The 22,261-nt window shown below is 39.1% G+C and overlaps 1 protein-coding gene and 1 long non-coding RNA gene across 2 annotated transcripts in view; one reads left to right on the forward strand and one right to left on the reverse strand.

Annotated features, from left to right (window-relative positions):
* The window catches only part of Mtbp (MDM2 binding protein), a 65,561-nt gene that overhangs the window by 27,529 nt on the left and 15,771 nt on the right, over positions 1-22,261 (forward strand). Inside the window, exons 12-16 of the mRNA XM_034517240.2 lie at positions 2,499-2,672; positions 4,915-5,022; positions 11,249-11,410; positions 15,257-15,374; positions 18,996-19,151. Coding sequence (XP_034373131.1) covers positions 2,499-2,672; positions 4,915-5,022; positions 11,249-11,410; positions 15,257-15,374; positions 18,996-19,151 — 718 coding nt within the window. The remainder of the gene's footprint in view (positions 1-2,498; positions 2,673-4,914; positions 5,023-11,248; positions 11,411-15,256; positions 15,375-18,995; positions 19,152-22,261) is intronic.
* On the reverse strand, positions 5,100-8,047 carry LOC143434078 (uncharacterized). The gene is made up of 3 exons (XR_013103271.1): positions 7,796-8,047; positions 5,328-5,370; positions 5,100-5,240 (listed from the first exon to the last, which is right to left on the reverse strand). It is a non-coding gene; the product is annotated as an uncharacterized LOC143434078 (long non-coding RNA).

Here is a 22,261-nt window from a genome sequence, read left to right on the forward strand (position 1 = left end):
CTACTTGATCATGATGGATGACTGTTTTGATGTGTTCTTGGATTCAGTTTGCAAGAATTTTATTGAGTATTTTTGCATCAATATTCAGAAGAGAGATTGGTCTGAAGTTCTCTTTCTTTGTTGGGTCTTTGTGAGGTTTAGGTATGAGCGTAACTGTAGCTTCATTTCTTAAGAATTATATATAAAATAATTGTCAGTATGTCAGGATACTCCTCCCTCTGGTTGTTTGAGATATTTTTATTTTTCCTTATGTTTATATGGAATATTATCTCCTTTACATAGTTTTACATAGTTTTAATTTTCTGTTTGTATTGTTGATCTGTGAACAAAGTGAGTGTTAGAAAATTTTAAACCTATTAAGAAACTTACTGATATAAGATAGTGGCTGATACAGAACTTTGAGAGTAGAGCATGGTGGTACAGCACTTACCTAGCATGTCCTAGGCCTGGGTTTGAACTCTAGTACTATAAAACTAGTAAAGTTTTGCTAATGAATTTCTAATTATAGTATATACCCTCACTATGGTTTATGTTAATTTGTAAAATTTGAAGCAACTAATTGACAATTGGTAGTTTCTCTCTTTCTCATTTTATCTGTATCATGTAGCTAAGAGGCTTTTCTGCCTTGGTGAATGTTTGGTAATCCAAACATTGCCTCATTGATTGATTGTGCCAAATACAGCATTCAGAAATAGGGGTTGTCTTTTATAATCTATTTCAGAAATAGAGGTTGTCTTATAATCCTTGATCAGAACTGAATAACTACTAATTGTAAGTCTGGTATTTCCTGCAGAATTTATGTAAAAGTTATTAAGTAAGTCTTCAACTAACACTTGCCAAAATTCTGAGATAACAGGTTTTAAGAAGCTGCAGTTGTCATGGTTGGGAGTTCTGTAAAGTCAATGTTTTTCTTAGGAGAAAAGCTAGGTTGTTGTCAACACAGAATTCAGTGTTTACAGAGCTAGCCAAGCTGCAAGGTAAGACAAACACAGAAACTAGTGGAGAGACAAGTGCAGCTTTAACTGTTGGTTCTTAGATGACCCATGAATTACGATCACTCTGTTTTTATAGAACTTTGTGTTCCTTTTCTAATTACCTTAATTCATGTTCATGTCTAGAAGAAGTGTTTATGAACAGGAGTGATGTTTTTGTTGTAATCTAATTGCCAAAATTATTTGACACTCACTTTGTTTAGGAATAATTCTTTATTCACAGATCATATCTGTGAAGTAGACTGTTGCTGTGATAAAATTATTTTAGTGATTTTGTTCTAGCATTTTTTCACATGTGCATGTATATTATATTAGCATATATATTAATAAGAGATGGCTTAGCAGTTAAGATCACTGACTGCTCTTCCAGAAGACCTGACTCTAGTCCCAATACAACATAAACATCTGTAACTCCAAGTCTAGGAAATCTGACATCTTCTCCTGGCTTCCACAGGCACCAGACACTTATGGAGTACACAGACATGCATTCAGGCAAACACTCATATACATTTAAAAAAGAAAAGTTGGAGTTACATTTCACTTCCAGAATTCTGTAAATCATGCAGGGAAGAAAATGTTCAGGGCGCTTCATGTTCAGTAGTTAAGCATTCTGTAACAGCCAGTGGTCAGTGGTCTTCATTTCAGAACTCCGGTTCTGCTGGCTTGTATGGCCCAGATATAGATACCTTGTTTTATCCCCATTAGACAATAAACTTTTTATCTTGTGTACTTTAAGGCATTGCTAGATTACGTCTAATTCTTGCATAATGCAGTTGCTATGCAAATGAAAAAGAAGTTTGTATATGTTTAAATGTACATGCATTTTTCTCGTAATATTTTTTTTTCTATAGTTGATTGAATTCAGAGAAACAGAGCCTGCAGAAAGTTGTTTTTCTGTTCTGTTTTCCTTTCATCCGTTGAGTTGTGTATGCATATAACTGTTAGTTTATTCTACTTTGAAGAAATGAAAGGATGCAGAGACAGGCAGATCTTTGGAGTTGACTGGCCAGGCAGCGTAGCGGATTAGTGAACTCCAGGTTCAGTGAGAAACTCTGTCTCATGAATAGTGTGGAGAGCGACAGAGGAAGATACCACATGTGGCCCTTCACCAGCACACGTATTCATGTGCACACACTCATCCACATACCACTTAAATACATATGCCCCTCTACACACACACACACACACACACACACACACACACACACACACACGAAAGCCGAAAAGTATGGACATGTAGGTATAAGAAGAATTTTATGGAACTTTAGTTAGGGCAAAAGAACAAGTACATGGTGATTAGACAGATGGAAAAGTTCGTACTTTTTATTGGTTTTATGACTTTCTGCTTGAACACCTTCTTAACTAAATGGTCCCAAATGTATTGAAGCGACAGCTTGTTTTACCATAGCATACCAGGGAAGTGTGCAGTCGTTCTCTCTGAAGGATCTAACAGTTGCCGTGAGATGAGCACCATTTTCTGTTCTTAGCTAGATCTCTGTTTTTCAGTCCCTGACGTTGACGTGAAAGGAGAGTTTTCTGGCTATCATCTCCTGCTGCAGGGCAGTGGCAAGGGAAAATGCAGAGCCACGTTGCTTCACTCGGCCAGCCAGATCAATGGCTCATTTGCACTCAGTTTCATTCATGGAAAGATGAAAACAAAGACAGAAGAAGCCAGACTGAGTGAGTATTAACTTAGCCAGAAGAGACCCATTTCTACACTCCTGGTACTGTTAATTAATTTACATGGATTTCAGTGGCAGGAAAGATAATGAAACTCCATTTCTGCCGTTAGTTTACCTTTTATTTTAAGTACATTTTTTAGTATAGATAGTATTTTGCTCTTATTCTTTCTCCTCCCCCTCTCTCCTCTCAGATGCGCTCTACCTCTTTACCTACCCAACTTCATGTTCATGCTTTCCCTGCCTCAAAATAGCCAAAAATAGAAAATCAAAACTAACAAAAATCAATAAGGCAAAAAATACCAAACAACAACAAAAAGCACACAAAACCATGGAGCCCATTTTGTGTTGGCAAACTGCTGCTGGCATGGGGCCTGCCCTGAAGTGTGCCTGATATCCCCAATGACAGTCCACCACAGAAAACTGGGTTTTCTTCTCCCAGCAGGTATTAATTGCAAATAGCTTCTTGCTTAGGGGTGGGACTTTACATCCACTTCCCTGTCTCCATGCTGGGATTTTAAATATAACATTGCTATAATTTAAAATGAGGAGAATTAATTTCTTTACAGTATACAGAATAAAAATTAGCTATTAGCTTTCAATTTCAAATATCAAGTTGTTAATGTTTACTGTTTTCAAAACTCAAAGCAATTATTTAAAATAAATATTTATGTTTCTCTCAAGTTTCATGTTTCACTAGCATTATCTGTCTTTTTTTTCTCCAAGTTTCTGTATTTTGGCTGTCTATTGCTGCCTGATAAACTACCTGGAATTTAGCAAAGATCCACATATCATTACCTGTCATGGTCTGTTGTGTCAGGAGCTTCACCTAGAGTTTGAATTCTCATATGCAGTCATAGGCACATAACTAGGGCCATAACCTTGGAAACACAGGGCCTGCTGTCCATGAAGGCTTCTCCATCCCATGCTTGGCATTTGGGTTCTTTCCATGTTGTCTTTCCCAGGTCCACCTTAGACTTTCTCATAATGGCCAGGTCCAAGAGCACTCTGGCTTCTTACATAGTTGCTGACTTCTCGTAGAACTCTTGTTCCTAAGAGATTCCATGTCTTCCTGTGACCTAGCCTAGTTGTTCTATCTTACCTTATTGACTATAGTGTGAAACGTTTTCACTAATAAGCAATGTTAAGCAAAGACCCCTACAACATGGAGAACAGAAAAGATCATTACCATGCCAGCAAACAGGAAATGCAAGTACTAATGGCCACTGTGCTTGATTGAGCCCTAGTTTAAATCCATCATGACCTGGCTAGTCATTTATTTAAGTTCCATGAGCAGGACTCACTCATTCATATACATGTACATATATGTGTGTCTGTGTGTCTATACACATACATGTATATGTATGTACATATACACACAACATACATGTATGGTTATAGAAATACATGTGTATATATGTATGAGTGAGTTCTCATGGAATATATATATATATATATATATATATATATATATATGCTATGTCAGTAGGCTTATTACTCACAGAAGATGGAGCAGAGGAACAGAAACAGCCCAGGATCCATCACAGGCCAGCCTCCCAAGATTAATAAGCTGTATGCTACACATAAAGTCTTGACTGCTTGTGTCCTACTTATAGCAGAGTTGAACACACCAGAAGGCATTTTTCCTAGGTTACATGCTTTCGGGGTCACATGACTTCCTAGACAAAGTTTTGAGTAGCCCACTGTTGAAGGTGAGAGAGGACCAGATCCCAAGCTTCTTTTTGTGTGCCCTGATAGTAGATTTCCTACATGTTCTAGTTATCTGAGAACTACAGACAAGCAGAAAAGAGGGTGAGACAGGATCAGCCGAGTCAGCCCAGGACCGTGTTGCATACTTTTGTCCTATGCTCACTTTGCTGGAAACTGGAGGATGACAGGTGGATGCCTGGTGCATTGTGGGGAACTGTGTGCAACCTGTACTTAGAAACAATGAACTGTTCTGTCCTTATTCTCTAAGTAGGTATTAGAGAATACCAATAGTACGGTCTACTCTGGTGCCCATGCTACCCCCAAGGAATTAAAAATCAGATCAAAGATTAAAACTTGGAACAATTTAATATACTCATTTCCCATGTTTAAGTGTCCCTTTGAAATCTGTGAGATGAAGAGAGGTGAGTCGCTGCCTCTTACTTTTCCAGTCATATTCTAACACATTCCCTAGGAGGTGAATCTTAATTATTATTACAGAGTATCACTAATGTTGACATTTCCTTATTTCTCAGGCTTCCCTTTTGACTTCTCATCACTGCCAAGGTTTTCCGAGGAGCAGGTTTTACAGAGAGAGAAACAATTAGCCAGCGTTCAAGTTTTGGCTTTGAAAGAATGCCTGAGTAAGTGACAGTTTGGGCATTTGATTTTACTGTAAGAATGTTGGTCTGTGTAGTGAGAGCTGCCTGTGTTTACATACTTGTCCCTATGCATGTTGTCTTCTGGGTGTGATGCGTAGCGCTCTATGTAAATATCGAGCGAAGATTAGGTCTGCGGTGCTATTTTTACTGGAGTCAGAATATCTTGATTGTCAGTACATCATTGTACATATTTTAAAAACCTATATGGCCAAGAAAATTTCATATTTAAAAAATGTATACCTCTTAACCATATCTTATAAAAGACAGAAATTTGTTATTCTACTTACTGTGTATAATTCTTATGTAGTTTTGGTAGCAGGAAAGCAGGAACTGAAAATAGAAGAAAGTGAGATTAGTCTGTTAACTTGCACATTGATTCCTTAGCTTAACTGTCACTAATAACGAATGAAAACTAAGCACAGTTCACACACTGAATTATCATCGTGAGTTTTCCTTAGCTGGGAAATGCAACACTTTTAAAAAAGAGATTAGGTAGTTTTCTTTCATCACTAACATTAAATTGGTTTTTAGTCTGAATTTTTATAAATATTAAGCATGCATTGTTTCCTAATACTAGTATACTTTAACTCACTGATGCATAATTTCTAGGAAAGTCCTTAAATTGGAGTCAATAGCCTATGTATTCAGTAGAAAATACTTTTAGAATTAATTTGGAATATTTAGAAAAAATAATCGCTAGTCAATTATTCATGTAATCACCACAAAGTTTTCTTAGTCTCACCAAGGTAATTGTATATCAATTTGTAGTGTTTGTTCAAGGAAAGTATTGTTAAAAAGAAACATCAGTTTCAGTAAAGGGTGGGACATGGGAGTGAGAGAGTTCAGTGGGCAAAGGTGCTGGCACCAGACCTGATGGTCTGAGTCTATCTCCAGAGCTCACCTGGTGTCAGGACAGAAATGATTCTGACCTCCACCTGAGCACTGTGGTATGTACATGCATGCACATGCACACAGGCACACTCATGCACACATACACAAATGCACACTCACACTCAGGTATACAAATAAAAAGGAAAAAAAATTAAATGGTAATGCATATTTGGGGACATACATAGCTCAGTTCATAAAGTGCCTGCTATCCAAGCATGGGGGCCTTATTTCAGATCCTCAGAATCTGTGTAGAAGTTGAGTGTGGTGGTGTGTACCTGTACCACTTGAGAGGAGTTAGCCTTGGAGCTCTCTGGCCAACCAGCCTAGCCAATTGGTGAGCTGCGGATTCGGTAAGAGACCCTGCCTCAAGAAAAACATGGAGACTAGGCAGGCAAAATGGCCTAGTGGTGTGGAGACACTTGCTGCTTGATGATTTTTGTTCTATCCTTGGGACACCACATTAGAAGGAATGAAGTCATACCTACATATTGTCCTCTGGCCTATACATGCACCCCATCTCCCAGCACAGAAAATGATTAATTGTTAAAAAGAAGAATGTGGAGAACAATGAAGGAATATACCTTCACCTCACATGTATACATGTATACCCACACGTGCACTTAACCATATAAACATGTAACTGGCAAGCTGAAGCATTAAATCTTGCCTTAGGTGAATGATCCAGTGAACCTATTTATGGTGACTTTCTTGCTGAACAAATCTCATCCCTTCCCAGACAGTTAGTTCTGGATGAAAGTTTTGGTAGCAAAAGTGCATTTGTCCATTTTAAGAGGCAGAATAAAGGGATGGCAACAAGATCCCAGTGTTGCACGTCTGAGTATGGTTGTTGGTGATTTCCAATGTGTGAGGTGTGTCTGAGTGTGCTCAACAGTGATTCCCATGTGTGAGGACTGTCTGAGTGTGCCCATCAGTGTTTTCCCATGTGTGAGGAGTGTCTGTGCCCGTCAGTGTTTTCCCATGTGTGAGGACTGTCTGAGTGTGCTCTTCAGTGATTTCCATGTATGAGGTGTGAAGAGAAATGTTTTTAAGCACATGTGTATGTTGTGAAAACTAAATAATGTAGTCAAAAATATCTTTTAAATGTCAGCCTTTGACATTGCTAAAAAGTCTTTTTGCATAAAACAAGCCTTCAAAAAGATATTCTTTAAATACCAGTAAAATGGAGGATAAACAGTCCCGTTCTTATGGTATTTCCCTGACTGCTTCCAATGATAGGGAACTGGAGACCTTCTGGTAAATTGTGCTAACTAATGATGCTCGTGAGACACATTATCTTTTAAAATACCACGAATATCAAATACAGCTTGTTAGAGTTTAACTTTAGAAGTGAGTTTACTTCCAGTTTAATTTTAAAAAGTATCTGATCCATTGTATTAATGATATATAAAACAGAACTGAATTTGATATTACTAATTTTTGTAATTTATAATTTACACTTGGGAAGAGCTAACAATACCACACCTCAGTAATTTTTTTCAAGAAAATGTTTTTGAATGCTGTTAAGAAAATTTAGAATTTGAAATTGAAGAGTTCAGTATGAAGTAAAATGTGTAACAGGAGCAGCGCTGTCTTCAGTGTTGCATGGAATATACCAGGGTCTTCATATCTTTCAAAAATTGGTTCACTCCATTAAAATCCTGATTCATATTCAATTGATGGCTTTTAGATATTTATTTCTTGTTAGTTTTCATTATGTTAGCTATTTAGTGAAGAATAGAGCATTCCTTTGGCGATCCATTTCAGAGTTTTATGTTTCCTCACGTATATGCAAGCTTATTTATATGGGTTTTTTTTTTTTTTAAACATATGTTAGATGAGTAGTTTTTCATTTATTAAGCCTCACCTACGTCGTCTCCCTCATCTCAGCTATTCAGGTCAATGTGCTCTCTCATCCTGCTTTCCAGACGTTTAGTTAATAAAACGAGGGACTGACTCCTGAAGCACATTGCTCCTTGTGTATCTTCTATGAAAAGCAAGCAATGGAAAACATTTGCTTTAGAAGTGCTACCAGCTGACCATATAGAGAGGAAATACAACTCTGATTTTACTGTTGCTATTTTTGGCCACAGAAAGCTTCTGCTTCTTACCTTGGTCTAAATCTGCCAACCCTGAGAATACTCACTTCAGTGAGGTAGGGTGTTCCGGGCCCAAGTCATAAAGCCGGTGTTCTAAAGGGGAAGGTGGTCGCTGCCTTCTCACCAAAGGCCTTGCCCTGTTAATGTACAAGCTGCACCTTCTGTAATGTAATCTGCTTGAATCCTCTGAGCCTGGGGCCCAGGAAAATACCTTGGGCCCAGGAGAGTGCCTCACAGACAGTAAGTTCTCAATAATTGTCTGTTAAATTTCTGTCAGTTTATAGGATAGCAGAGTTATTGTAGAAGAAAATGTGATTGGTCTAGAAATGTTTTAAAATGTTTTCTATCAAAGTAATACATAGATACAGTGTGAAAATTCAGATGATACTGAAAAACTTAAAGTGAAAACCAGCGTTGCCTTCCTGACCCCTCATCCTTCTCCCTCTGTCCGCAGGGCCTGTGGTCAATCCTCCAGGCAGTTCAGTCCTTGCTTCTAGTTTTTAGATACTGTGAGATTGTATGTATCCAGTTTCCACATTCTTTTACCACCTAACTGGTAGATAAAGAACTAATGTCTGTAAGTCATCTTCTGTTCTCTTCCCTTCCCAGTGACCCTGAACAATGAAGGCATGCATGGGCTGGTTAACATTGTAACAGCATAGATAAGTTTTCTCCTGAGCTGTGGACTATATTATGATACAATGCTGTTGGCTTGCTCTGCTCTTAGAAATCTAACCCCACTCCTGTCTGCTGCAGTGATCTTGTTTTATTGGTTTGACCCACTCCTGAAGGTATTGTCTCTAGAAGGTTTACTGTGAATCATAGTATGTCTCCCTCACCCCCAACCCCATACCTGATTTACAGAGCTGTATACATGATAGGCCATTTTCTTAGAACATCATTAACTTTCCTTAGATATTTATTAACTTTTCCCCCAGTTCTCTTTTTCCTAGACCTCGTATAGAGTTATGTATTGATGTCCCAGGACAGAATACTTCTTTCTTTCTTTCTTTCTTTCTTTCTTTCTTTCTTTCTTTCTTTCTTTCTTTCTTTCTTTCTTTTTTTTTTCCATATTGTCTTTTCTAGTTTTACAGCACATCTTCCATTTTATTTTACAGAGTTTTAAACATTTGACTTCTTGTCTAACTCAAGGTTTTATGTGGCCTTGTCTTGAAGTAGGTGTGTAGATGAGGATGAACTCTCTCAAATCTTTCATTGTCAGCACCACTCCGTGCACTAGGGTTGCAGGCTGACACTGTCGCTCCTGATGAGAAGTCCTTCTTTGTTCCATAATTGTTTCTTCATCAAAGCAGCCTGTGCTTATCCTGATATCTTTATTTTAGAAAAATATTAATTCTATCACATTTTTTTCTTGTTCTCTATAATGTTTTGGTTTCTTTTGAACCCTTTTTCTTTGGTTTCGCCTCTCTTTGTTGGCCTGGCTTGATTTTGTTTTGTTTTGATTTTTAGCTTGAAAGAACCCAACAATACCTCTTTTTCCACAGTCAAAGTCAAGTTAGGAACAAACTGAAGAAATGTAAGGCTAAATTATAGGTGAAAATGGTGTGATGGTTTAGATTATGACCCAGCTGGCTTTCTCGTACATATACCAAGTCTTGGACTTAGCCATAACTGCTGGAACTGGGTAACTACAGACCAACCATACAAGGGAAGGTCCCTGGCCACACTGTAGACAGGATATCCTGGAGACTGGCTAGCTCTGTTGAATGTAAAAGAGGAAGGTTTAGTCAAAGTCTGCCTGGTCACATCCAGCTCACTGAGTGACTGGAGCAAGACGGGGCTGGAGGTCCTCCTGTGTTGAAGTTCTTGCATGGGTAATCGTAGCCGAGGAAATGCACACAGAGCCTCATCCCTCAGCTCCTTTCCAAGGCTTCTGGTTCTTTTCGTCCATCCAGTTTTCAACTGCAGCTTTTATCTCCAGCCACTAATATAACACTTGGCAAATGTCACTGGGGAGTGGGAGGGGAGGATTCACCACTCTGATTTGAACCAGCCCCTGCTCACACTAGCATCAGCATCCAGGGCTCTTCTCTCTGTGGGTATTCAGCTTTATGTTTTGTTCTTGGAGCCTCTTGTGGCCCACTGGGTCCTTGCAGCCAAGGAGAACTGTGAATATGGCCCAGGTAGACTCATAAATTTCATAGGTGACAATCTTTATCACAATGTCACAAAGTTGATTACATCTGTCTCTGACTAATCCTTGCAGTGGGGCATCACAGCCACTGGTACTTTGGTAGCAGGACTTGAGATCTGACGTTCAGAACTATAGGACTTTTATTTAACTTATATTTAACCCCATCTTTAACATGACCGTTCTACATACTTGACAGCTCACAGTTTGGAACTATTAGAACAAAACCAAAATGGAAGCAGCGATGCCTGTCTCTGAGGCTGGTTGATGGAGCAGTGAGGAGAGCTGGAGCTCTGATTAATCCGTTATTAACCCCAGTCTGGTTTGAGGCTGGAACCTCACTACATTGCCCATACTCCCTGGCAGTATTCTCTGCAGGCACCTAAAGTGATTGCTCCTCTGTTCTGCTGACTCAGTTTACCACTTATTTCTGTCTTCCATAGTTTGTTTTAATTTTTTGCCCTGCTTTTAGGATTAGAGAAAGAAGGAAACAGAGATACATATTATTGTATTTAATAAAAAGATTTATGGATATTAATTTTATATACTGTATTAGTTAGGGTTCTCTAGAGTAACATCTTACAAGATGACTCTAAATATGGAGAAAGAGGATTTATTAGAATGACTTACAGACTGTGGTCCAGCTAATTCAACATTGGCGGGCTGTAAATGGAAAGTCCAAGAATCCAGTAGTTGCTCAGTTCATGAGGTTTCAGTATGTGCTGAAATCCTGAAGAAATGGGTTCTGATGCCAGTGAAGGTATGGATGTGCCAGCAAGGCAATGGTGGGCAGAGAGCAGAGCTTCCTTCTGTGTTTCTGAAGACTTGTAAGCTGGCTCTACTGTCCATCAATCAGCTCCTAGGGTTAACCAATTACTCTCTTTTCCCTCATTTCTCATAACTCAAAATTTTTCTGCTAACTATGCATAAGTTCAAAATGAAAATGTGGCTTCATAGGAATGTAGACATTTTTCTTTTAAAATTATATTTAACAAAAATAAACACAGGAGCTACTACTGCAAGTATTCTGAAAATGTCACATGGTTAACTGTGTCTATTTGTCCTGCAGAAAGAAGAAAGGCTGCAAACCAGCCTGAAGCTGTTTCTGCTGATGAACTAAAAAGTCTATTGGCACTCACGAGGGAACGCTTCCTAGATCACTTTGATGTTCTCACCCCTAAAGTCGTTTTAACAGAAACAGATACCATGAAAGCTGCTGGCATGGTAAATGGTAAGGGCCTTATTACTTTAAAATTTTTGGTGGTGGTGGTAATGTGTGTAGCAGTTCTATTAATTTAAATTCTATTGACTCTATTAATTAAAATTTTATGAGCTATATTAGGCAGGCTAAAGTATATTTTATACATTTAAAGAATGCCATATTTATTTACATGTGTGCGTATCTGAACTCGACTTATTTAAATATGGCAGACATCTTGCTAACACCTTTCATCGAACATCTTTAGTTAACTGTTTTTAAGCAGAGGAGGAAGTGGTCTGTGGTCGTCTTACTAAGCTGCTAGAAGGGATAGGTTTGAAACGTGTAGAAAGTAGCATGTGTACGGTGAGCTGGATACAGGCACGTGCTAAGACACTTCACAGCTGCCACACCTTGGGGTCAGGAGGTCAGCATACTTCACATGGGGAATTTGGAGTCATTTCTTTATTAACTGAGCCTTTCCTCTTTTCTGGAGTTTAATGTTATGATGAATTTGAATAAAGGGAAGCTTTCTGGTATCTAGTTAATGCATGTAAAACACTTAGAAAATGATATGCACCACAAACGTGTCACCTGCCATTTGTGCTATTCCCGTCTTTCAATGGCAGCACCGACATCAAATAGCAATTCAGAGTAATACAAAGAGCATTGGAGACATTGTGTCACCTGTGAATGAGGTTATGTGCAGTGAGCAGGAGACCAGGCTTCCTCACTACAGCCTGTGCTCTGAACAAAAGTGCCAAGGCTAAAGCTCTGTGTTCACCTGCTGTGTGAGTGTGGGCACAGCTTCTGACCTCTCCACCTTCTCTGCCCTTACCTTTAAATTAAGAGTGACTATATTAATTGCGTTTTTTATTTGTGTGACAAAATACCATGAGCAAGGCAACTTACAAAATAAAGTAGTTGAGCTGATGGATTCAGAGGGTTAGAGTCCATACGGGGACAGCAAAGGCACGGCCGCAGGAACAGCTGAGAGCTCACACCTTGATCCACAAGTAGGAGACAGAGAAAGTCACACTGCAGTGGGGCAAGTATTTTGAAATGTCAAAGCTTACCTCCAGTAAGTACACACTTCCTCCAACAAGGCTGTATCTCCTGTTCTTTCCCAAATAGTTCCACTGAGGACCAAATATTTAGACTTACGAGCCTTTGGGGAGTTGTTCTTATTTAAACTATTGCAGTGGGATAGATTACTATGAAGATTAATTATTTGTTAAATTAAATGTTGTGAAGTAAGTGCTACATATTTTTGGCTATGTAAAATGGCATATATTTAGAAGACATGACTTGAAGTAGAACAATTACAGAGCCTTGCTCGAAGCCCAGGGACTTAGAGGGTTTCCAGTGATATTTACAATATGGAAGGAGAGGAGAAGATGGGATTTTACAAGGAAGAAGCAGCTAGTATAGACTAGCCATAGAGTGAGTATGAGGTCAGGAGAGAGGTTTGGCTTGTCAGAGGATTTGTGTGGGAGCTGAGAGATAAGAGAGGCATCTTTGATGTGACCTGAGCAAGCAAGCCTAGGATGCTGTTAGCACTGGGCTGCAGATGTGTTTGCAGCATCTCCTAGGCCTTATGTCATTCTTTAGCTGAGACCATGCTGAGTGCTCTCATCTGCACAGACCGTGTCATCCTCTCTGGCTTACACAGACCTGAGCAGACCCTGGCCGTGTGCTCCATCTGGTTCTCAAGTTGCACGTTTCTGTTTCCTTAGTACATCAGTGAGCTTGATCCTTGGACATGTCCTATTCCCCCACACACACACACACACTCCTACCCCCTGCTCCCCACGGCTTTCCCTATGTCTGGTCTTCAGCCTAGAATTCTTTTCTTTCAGCTTTTACTTACTTATCTACTCTGTGGATGTTCAGGTTGTTGTCTTCCCTAAGGCTTTCCCAGGACTTGGCCAGTTTAAACCATTCCATCATTTTACATGGCATAGATTTAAATGATCTGATTGTTACTGATATTTGTCTTCTCTTCACACCATGCTGTTTTGAGGGTACAAGGCACATATTACTTTTGTAATACCTAATTTAAAAGATTTAAGAAAATAGAAATAGAACCAATACAATTAAGAAACCAGGGAAAAGTGACCTTCATATCACAAATTCCAGCAAACAAAAAGGTTGTAATAGCACTATGTGTGGCTAATGAGGATAAGCTATTAGTTCTTACATCCAAAGTAAGAATTACCACAATGAAAAACCGAAATTATCACTAGTATAAACTATTTCACAGAACAATTATAAACATAACATTGAATGTTTGAAATAACAAAAGGGATTTCATTCTACCTACAAAACTCCTTTACATGGCCTTGTTATCTGCTGAGAAGTGCCGAGACACTTCCCGTGTCAGATGTCAGGCATCATACCCCACTGGAAAGTCCTCCCCAACTTCAGCAATGAGTCAATAAGCTGACTCCACCATGGCCAAATGGAGAACTGTCACTTGTTAGACTTGCTAGGGCTTTCACAAAAATAAAAGCAGTACAATTCATCCTATATTGGTAATAACTACAACTATACCTGGTTGTTCAGTGTTCTTAAATATTAGAGTATGTCATTTATATTTATATAAGTTACATACTCAGTTAATAATTATTGTATTGTAATATGCAGGAATACATTGTTTATTTTTTAATGATAACTTGAATCCTCTTAACTGACTGTGCAATGGTGCAGAACTGGTATTGGTTATTTTCTGTATGTTTTTATTACAAAGCCATGTCTCCATTAAGAAGCACATTGCTGTGCTATAAAGCTCATTACCTTATAAAATGGATTTCACCACTGTTAATCAGAAATGGGAAATGGTGTGTTCTGATGATGTTTTTTGAGGACATCCAAATATAGGTATTAGAAGATACTTTGAAATAATGAAGGTTAAATAATAAGTAGAAAGACAATAAGAGATACTTGCTTCCATTTTTATACTTTACAAATAAAACAGGTATTCTGTTAGCAGTGACATAAGCACCAAGCAATTTTGAGGCATTTATTAGAGCGCTTTATAATAGCTTAAAGCAATTCTTAAATCAAGGTAAGCTTAAAATTCAAAACCATAGTACAGGTATTAATTTTGCAGTGTTTGAGCTAATATGTTCTGATGAGAATGGAGGCTGTCCTTTCAGGTTTGTTGAGTTCCGTGGTTAGGAGCAGACACGGTGTAACTCACTGTAGCTTAGCAACCAGCAAGATGGAGCCCACCTGCACTTTTGTTGGAGTCAAATGATACTGAGATTTAATGATTTGAGGGCATCTCCCAATTAACAGATAAGTGGAAATTATTTCAGAATAACCTTGAGAACATTATAAGCATATATTGGCCATTTATACCTTTGAGTATGAGGTAATCAACTTTTCATTCTGCCTAGACTGACTGTTTCTAGTATGAAAGTCACATAGCATTTGTTACAGTGTTCACTGTAGAGTGGTTTCCTTTTCACATGAACTCTTTCTCTAAGAATAGCTAACTGGTAGTTTTGGTTCATTGCATTTTATCAGTAAGTGCTCATAAACTTTATTTCAAGGTATTTTTTTAATCTCCAACAAGCTTTTCAATAACATTTTATACTGTTCAGTCATTTGACAGGTTTTTAACAAGTGCCTCAGTTGAGTTCTGTCTACACACACACACACACACACACACACACACACACACACACACTTTGTGTATACACCTATCACTAATTAGTTGTCTGTTTATTCTGAGATAGTTTCACTGCTTAGTCCAGGTAGGCCTTGAACTCATTGGTTACAGGTCTGTATCATCATACTCCGAGATGTGGTTTTACATAGAGCATTCATTATGTTTCTATTCATTAGTGCTGATGTTTCCTTTGCTCTCTTTAGATGCCAGTACAGTTGAACCTTATTCTTCAAGTCTAATGGAAACCAATCCTCTGGAATGGCCAGAAAGACACGTTCTTCAGAATTTAGAAACTTCTGAAAAAGCTAAACAAAAAATGAGGTACTATTTAAGTTTGTAGAAATACATGTTCAGTATTTTCAAATGAGTTCTCTTGCTATTTTAATTATTTAATATATCAGTAGCTTATAATTCTGTTATAAAAGAAAAATATATGCTTGCTTGATTAAGTAGCTAATCAGTAGAGTAGCATGTCCATTAAAAGGGGAAGATCATCTTTCTTTTCTATTATCCCATTACTTTGCAAGTGTGCATAACCAGTGAATACTGTATTCTGTCTTTATATAGCATCTTCCATGAGCATACACACTCAGTTTACTTTTTTATTGCTGTGGTAAAACAGTGACCAAAACCAGCTTGGGGAGGAAGGTGTTTATTGGGCTTGCATATCCCAAACATAATCCAGCCCTGAGGGAAGTCAAGGCAGTTATTTAAGCAAGCCAGGAACCTGGAGTCAAGAGCTAAAACGGAGGCCGTGCAGGAGTGCTCCTCCCCAGGCCTTGTTTCCCTGCACTTGCTTAGCTTGCTTGCTTTCTTTAATTCAAGACCACCTCCCCAGAGTGGGTAGGGTCTTCTCACATCATGAAAATGCCCCACAGGTTTACCTGCAGGCCAATCTGACAGAGGAGGTTTTTTCAGGTGAGGTCACCTCTTCCCACGTGGTGGCCCTAGCTTGTGAAGTTAACAGAAAATTTAAATGAGCACACACACATGTGAATATGTACAGGAGTGTAAAATGGGGTGGAATTCCTCTTCTCAGGGAAGCCACTTGAAATTGTTCTGATTTTACCCATATTTTAAGTAGGTAGTCTAAGAGACAGAATTCCCTTTGACTTTGGTACACAGTAGGCACTCTGGTTGCTGGATAGTGGAGTAGAAGCTCTCTTACATTTCTTTCTCAGTGTGTAGCTCTTCTGTCGATGTCATTTTATGACTTGTGTAACCTCTTTTTCATAGTTGTCCATAAGTATTGATTAAATACCTGTTGTCAGCACTGGGGGCACATGAGGAAAAGCACCAGTGCCTGTCGTATTTGTGAGCTCCTTTTAATGGAGTGACAATCAAAAGAAGACAAGTGCCCACACATGTAAACAATTCCACAGCTCCAGTGTCTTCAGCACATGTGGATAGCAGGAGTGGGAACGTGGAGGGTATGAGCAGGTAGTGTTTGCATTGGTGTCCTTTATCGCTCCTGATTTGTGCTCGTTGTCACTCTGACCCCAAATGTAGTCTCCTTGTGGCTTTCTGGAAAGGGAAACAGTCTCTTTCTGAAGTTTCTCCCTAGCTGACACTGATTTCCTTTTGAATGGGGAGTTTAATGTGTATGTATAATGTCTTTTGAACCAGAAGCATGTTAGATACTCAGCATCTGGGCTAAGCATCACCTTTCTTGCCTGCGTCCTTTTCAACACTACAGCTTGGTGTTACATTCCTTCTCTAAACACTAAGGGCCATGTTATGACTTCTGTGAATGCATTTTCTCTATCTCCTTTATTGCTGGATTGATCTCTGCCCACCCGCACTTCCTTGCTTCTGCCGGAGTCAGACGTGCAGTAAACGAGCTGTGGTTGTAGGTTCACAAGTCAGAGTGAGCCATTTGCTGTGTTACAGTGACATCTATAAATCAAATGGTCATTAAGGACTGAAGGTGCTTTGATAGGAAAACCATCCAAGTTTCTGTGTGAGAGCAAACATTATATTGTGTGTTTTCAGAATTTTGTTAGTGTTAAAGCAGATTTAACTAGAGAATCATTTGTTGTGAAGTCAGAAGGCATAAGAATTCAGTTTTAGACTCACTCATCCACCTGTGTCATGACGTTTGCCACTACATGAGAGCAGAGTCAGAGATCCTAGTTTTACCATCCAGTTGTGAGAGCATCATGACAGGATGTATGCGAACGTTTAAAGCTTAGTTGTCAGGCTTAGGTTTTTGCCTAAGACATATCTTGGTGGTGCAGATTATCACAAATTAGGCTTTTAAAAACTGCTTTGATATCTTTGTGTTTGGAGTCTATATAAATGCAAATTACACTTTGCCCATTGCATCTAGCCTGTAACATGATTGTGATTAGTACTGATTAAGGAACATTGTAAGATATCATTAAAGAAGCTACATAGAAATTAAATTAAAATCACCATACAGTTCTTGCCCACCCGGAGTATGAAATTCAGAGAAAATGTTGGTGTGTTTTCTTGCTTTACTCTTTCTATTCGATTTCTCTTCCATTTAACAATAATGGGGCTAGAAAGGAGGAATGGCCCTGCCAATATGTGCTGACCCTTAGTGTGTAGAAACCTGGCTCTGAAATCCAATGCCAGGGTTTTAACCATGGAATTATTCATAAAAATGTTGCATCTGAGTAATGACTAAAATATAATTGAGTTGGGGCTGGCATGGTGGCTCAAGAAAAGAAAGGTATTTGTTGCTAAGTCTGAGGACCTGAATTCAATCCCCATGGCCCCATGGTGGAAGGAAAGAACTGATTTCTGCAAGTCATCTTTGGATTTATAAACACACTCACATGCACTCGCACACATGTGCACATATGCATACACACACATGCACTCACACACATGTGCACATACATGCACACACTTAAGTAAATAAATGTAAAAAAGTTAAATTTTTAAATTAATTTGAAGTCATTAAATTCATGTTGACATATTGAACGGATTTTTTTATCCTATGGTGATAAAGCAGTGAGTGGTTCAGGATCTAATGAAATGCTTACTATTTCCTAAGATGAAAGTAGTTTCCTTCCTTCCTTCCTTCCTTCCTTCCTTCCTTCCTTCCTTCCTCCCTTCCTTCCTTCTTCCCTCCCTCCCTCCCTCCCTTCCTTCCTTCCTTTCTTCCTTCCTTCCTTCCGTACCTTGCTGTAGATTTTTTGGTTTATGGAGTGATAAAGGCAGAGGTCGCTCCTAGCTAGAGTCCATCTAGTTTTGAGCTATTGTAAACAGCTCTGCTGTCCTCGTCTGTAATGTAACTGATGTGTGGTGAGACTTTAGTTGGAAAGTGGGAGGAATGCTTGTTTTAGGCATGATGTGCCAATTGCATTTTATAAAGTCCTCACTAGGTTTTGATATAAGACCTATTCCACATTTTTTCAAGGAAATTCATGAAGATTAAGAATATATTTTAGGTAATATCATTTGGAAATGCAAAGTCCTGCATGCATTTCATACGTAATAATAACTCAGTGTGTATTCATGATGTTGTAAGCATGGCTGGAGGAGACCTTGGAGAGAATTTCCATTACCGTTTCATTTCACGGCTGTGCTTTAAATAATCTTTTAAATTTAGAGAAAATTGGAACATTTAGTCCTTTGCTTCCAAAATTTATATTGTGGGCTTCCAGTTTAAATTTACCCTTTATAGAACTGATAACTTTGCATTTCTGAATTGTTACCATGTTATATTGAATAAATAACATAATTGTGATAATTTGTGTAGTAAAATGATTAAAACAAGCTGCAGGTTGTAGCATAACCTACAGATTATTTACAATCCAGGTCACATCTGCAGTCTGTAGTTACTGTCTTCTGTAGATGTGTCATCTGTGCCTTCCCTTTTGTATTTGTAATGGATTTTGTTTTCATCATCATTTCCTGGCTGTGGTGGGTTTGAATGCGCCTTTAATAAAACTATACAAATTATTTTCCCAGAACCGGCTCATTACCTCATTCGTCCGAACAGTTGCTGGGCCATAAAGAGGGTCCCCGGGACTCAATCACATTACTGGATGCTAAGGAATTGCTTAAGTATTTCACCTCAGATGGATTACCAGTCGGAGATCTTCAGCCATTACAGATTCAAAGGGGGTGAGTTAGAAACTTATAGTTTGCAGTTAATTTCTAAAAGTCATTTAAAAGTAGCATTGTATTTTTCCCTCTAGAGTTCACTAGTTAACAGAGTTAGCTCTGGGCTGAGGCAGAAAGCCCAGGTCCGTCTCCACTCTTTATCACCAGCCTCAGTCGCCTCACGCTTGCACTCACCAAATGCCCTCTGTTTTGTGGCCCTGAATGTGAAGAAAAGAAAGATGATGGGGCCACTCAGTCCATCTCCCACAGAAGTCAGGGCACAGGCATCTGCTTTGTGTACAGTGGAATCACTTTGTGTACAGTGGAATTTGTTCTTCCCTGTGTTTCACTTATTCTTCTTTGGGGTGTTATATGTGTGTGGCTCAGGTGTGCCACAGTGTATGTGCACAGGGCAGAAGGCAGCTTTGTGGAGTTCATTCCCTCCTGCCATCTTTCCACGAGGCTCAGATGTTAAACTCAAGTCAGATAGAGTTGCTTTGCCAAAGCCTTTACCTGGTGAACAGCCTGCAGGCCTGGAAAGTTCATTTTAAGAAGTTAGATTTTGATTTGAAAATACGGATTTTTTAACTTTTCCTCTTCTGCATTAGGGTCTCTCTTTGCTTTTGCCACTATTTAGCATGTAGGTTGTCAGTCATGAGTACTGATGGAAAAGACCATGGCCTTCCAGCTGAGGGAGGTGAGAAAATAGTCAAGATTCTTTGAAACTATGACCTTACCAAGTACAAACTCAACATCTGCATAAATACTTTATCCTACATTTACTTCTGAGACAGCACCTACTAAAATTGCTAGTTAACAGATGCTGGCTGTTCCTGCCGTTGCCTACAGTATAAGTAAAGTTGTAGCATCAATTTCTTGTGAAGATTATGTAATTTACTTACTTCCCAAAATTCTTTTTTATTTTTAATCCATTATTTTAAAAACCTTCTAAAGGACCAAAAGGTTGAATCTCACTTTGATCACTGCAATTCACTAATTTTGAATTGTGTGATGATAAGTATTTATCTTAAAGGTAAGCTTTGGAAAGGGTTTGAGTTATCTCAGAATTAGTCAGAGCATCGTTGCCTTTTGTGCACGTTACTGGGGAGAAAGGGTGTGGAGCATCTCTGACAGCTGGGGTATTGCATCATCATAGTGACATAATGCTCCTAATGAAATAAAACTGATGGAACTTTGGGGTCTCTCACTTCCTCGTGGTTTTAAGAGGTTGAAACCCCCTTTTAGTGGGAACTGGGGAAGCAAAGCCTTGCACAGATGCTCACCTCTAGTTATACTGTGGTTCTTGATGGGCTAGCCTGACTCCATCTTAAGATTAGAAGCCATCTTATTACAAGGTCAAAATAAGTTCATTCCTGTTTTCTGTTAATACTTGGATTTGAGCAGATCTTGACCCGTTTTCTAGAATTTGACATGTTCCACACCCTATACCCTGACCTCCACTCTGATAAGATGTTTTGCCAAATAACTTTGAAATGTTCTGCCAAGTTCCTCTGTAACCAAAACCCTTGAAAAACCCCTAATCTTGCAGTTTTTTGGGGGTATATAAACCCCACTGTCTTCTGTGTTCAATGCTATTTTCTCAAGCCTTGCTTTAGGGAGAGAGCACTGTCTGACAGAAAATAAAGCTTACATAAGTTGACCAAGGAATGTGGTAATGGTCTCTCCTCCCATTTGGTGGTATGAACCGCCTTTCAGACAGCCCAGCTGCAGATAATTCGCTAGAACGGCGCTGCTCACTCATCTTCCCTGTGTTGTTTTACTGCAGTACCTTCCAAGTTCAGTGGAGGGAAGTTGTTACATGCGATGTACTTAGAAAAGATTTCTTTTTCTTTTTGCTGTGATATTGTCTTACTGTATAACTTAGGTTGACCTCAAACTCACTATATGGTCCAAGTTAACCTTGAGCTTGCAGTCTTTCTGTCTCTGCCTCCCACATGTGGAGGTTACAGGCACATGCCTCTTCACCCAGCTCTTAGAACAAACTCTGATGGCCCTTTGACATTAGGAAAGAAGAACATTATTACTGCATCTTCACTTAGCACAGTGGTTCTCCACCTGTGACTTGGGACCCCTTTGGGTTCTGAAGACCCTTTCACAGGATCAACTATGACCGTCGGAAAACAGATATTTAACATTATGATATATAACAGCAAAGTTTCAGTTATGAAGTACAAATAGAAGTAATTGTATTGTTGGGATCACCGTGACAATGAAGGACTGTACCAGAAGGTTGCAGCATTGGGGAGGTTGAGAACTACTGACCTAACAGTGACTGTTGAAAGCCAAGCCCACCTGGCTGCTCTCACCAGTGCAAGGCCCCGCCCAGTTGCCGGGTTACATTAAACAAAGGGACAGCTTTGCACCTTAGAGTGCACCAAGGGAATAAGGAACATTTAGCAGATGTTGTTACATTTCTTTTTAGAAAACTGAGACATGAGTGGAATTAAATAAAAAATAATGCACTAAGAAGGATTGAAATAAGAAATGATGAAGGGAAGGGTAAAATGTGGAATACTTAAGAGTCCTATTTTACAGATTATTCATTTGAATGGTCCCTCATCAAAATAATGAGGTCATTGCAATTTACTAATGTCACTTTTTGTAGTACACTCTACATAGCGTTATTAGCATATGAGGGTTTTGGTTGTTGTTTTTTGTTTTGTTTTAGGATTCATTAATTAATTGGTACGTGTCTAACATTTTAAGTAATAATTTCAAATGCTTGTTAAGTTCTGTACATAATCTTTGGTGGCAGAAGGGCAGCTTTTCTTACTCCCATCAGGAATGGGGCAGGGTGTGAGAGCAGATGCACTATTTGCTTTTCTGGGTTTACCTGCCTTTCCATAGGGCATCTTGTTTCCAGCTCCACATCCAAGCCTGTTTACTTCTGCGCTTCACTGTGGAAAGACCAACTCTGTGGCCGACTTTGCCTGTTTCCATGACACTGAGTTTTAGGACTGTGACTGACCGTTAGACCAGTAGGTGGTAACTCATCAGGAAAGGGAGGCCCAGTCAGGATAACCCATCTTAATCTGACTGCAGCAGCCTCTCCCTTCTTGAATTCACAGTAGCTCTACAGGTTTAGGTGAGGAAGGACTCAAATGATAATA

Source organism: Arvicanthis niloticus, chromosome 13 (assembly GCF_011762505.2).
Source record: "Arvicanthis niloticus isolate mArvNil1 chromosome 13, mArvNil1.pat.X, whole genome shotgun sequence".
NCBI lineage: Eukaryota > Metazoa > Chordata > Mammalia > Rodentia > Muridae > Arvicanthis > Arvicanthis niloticus.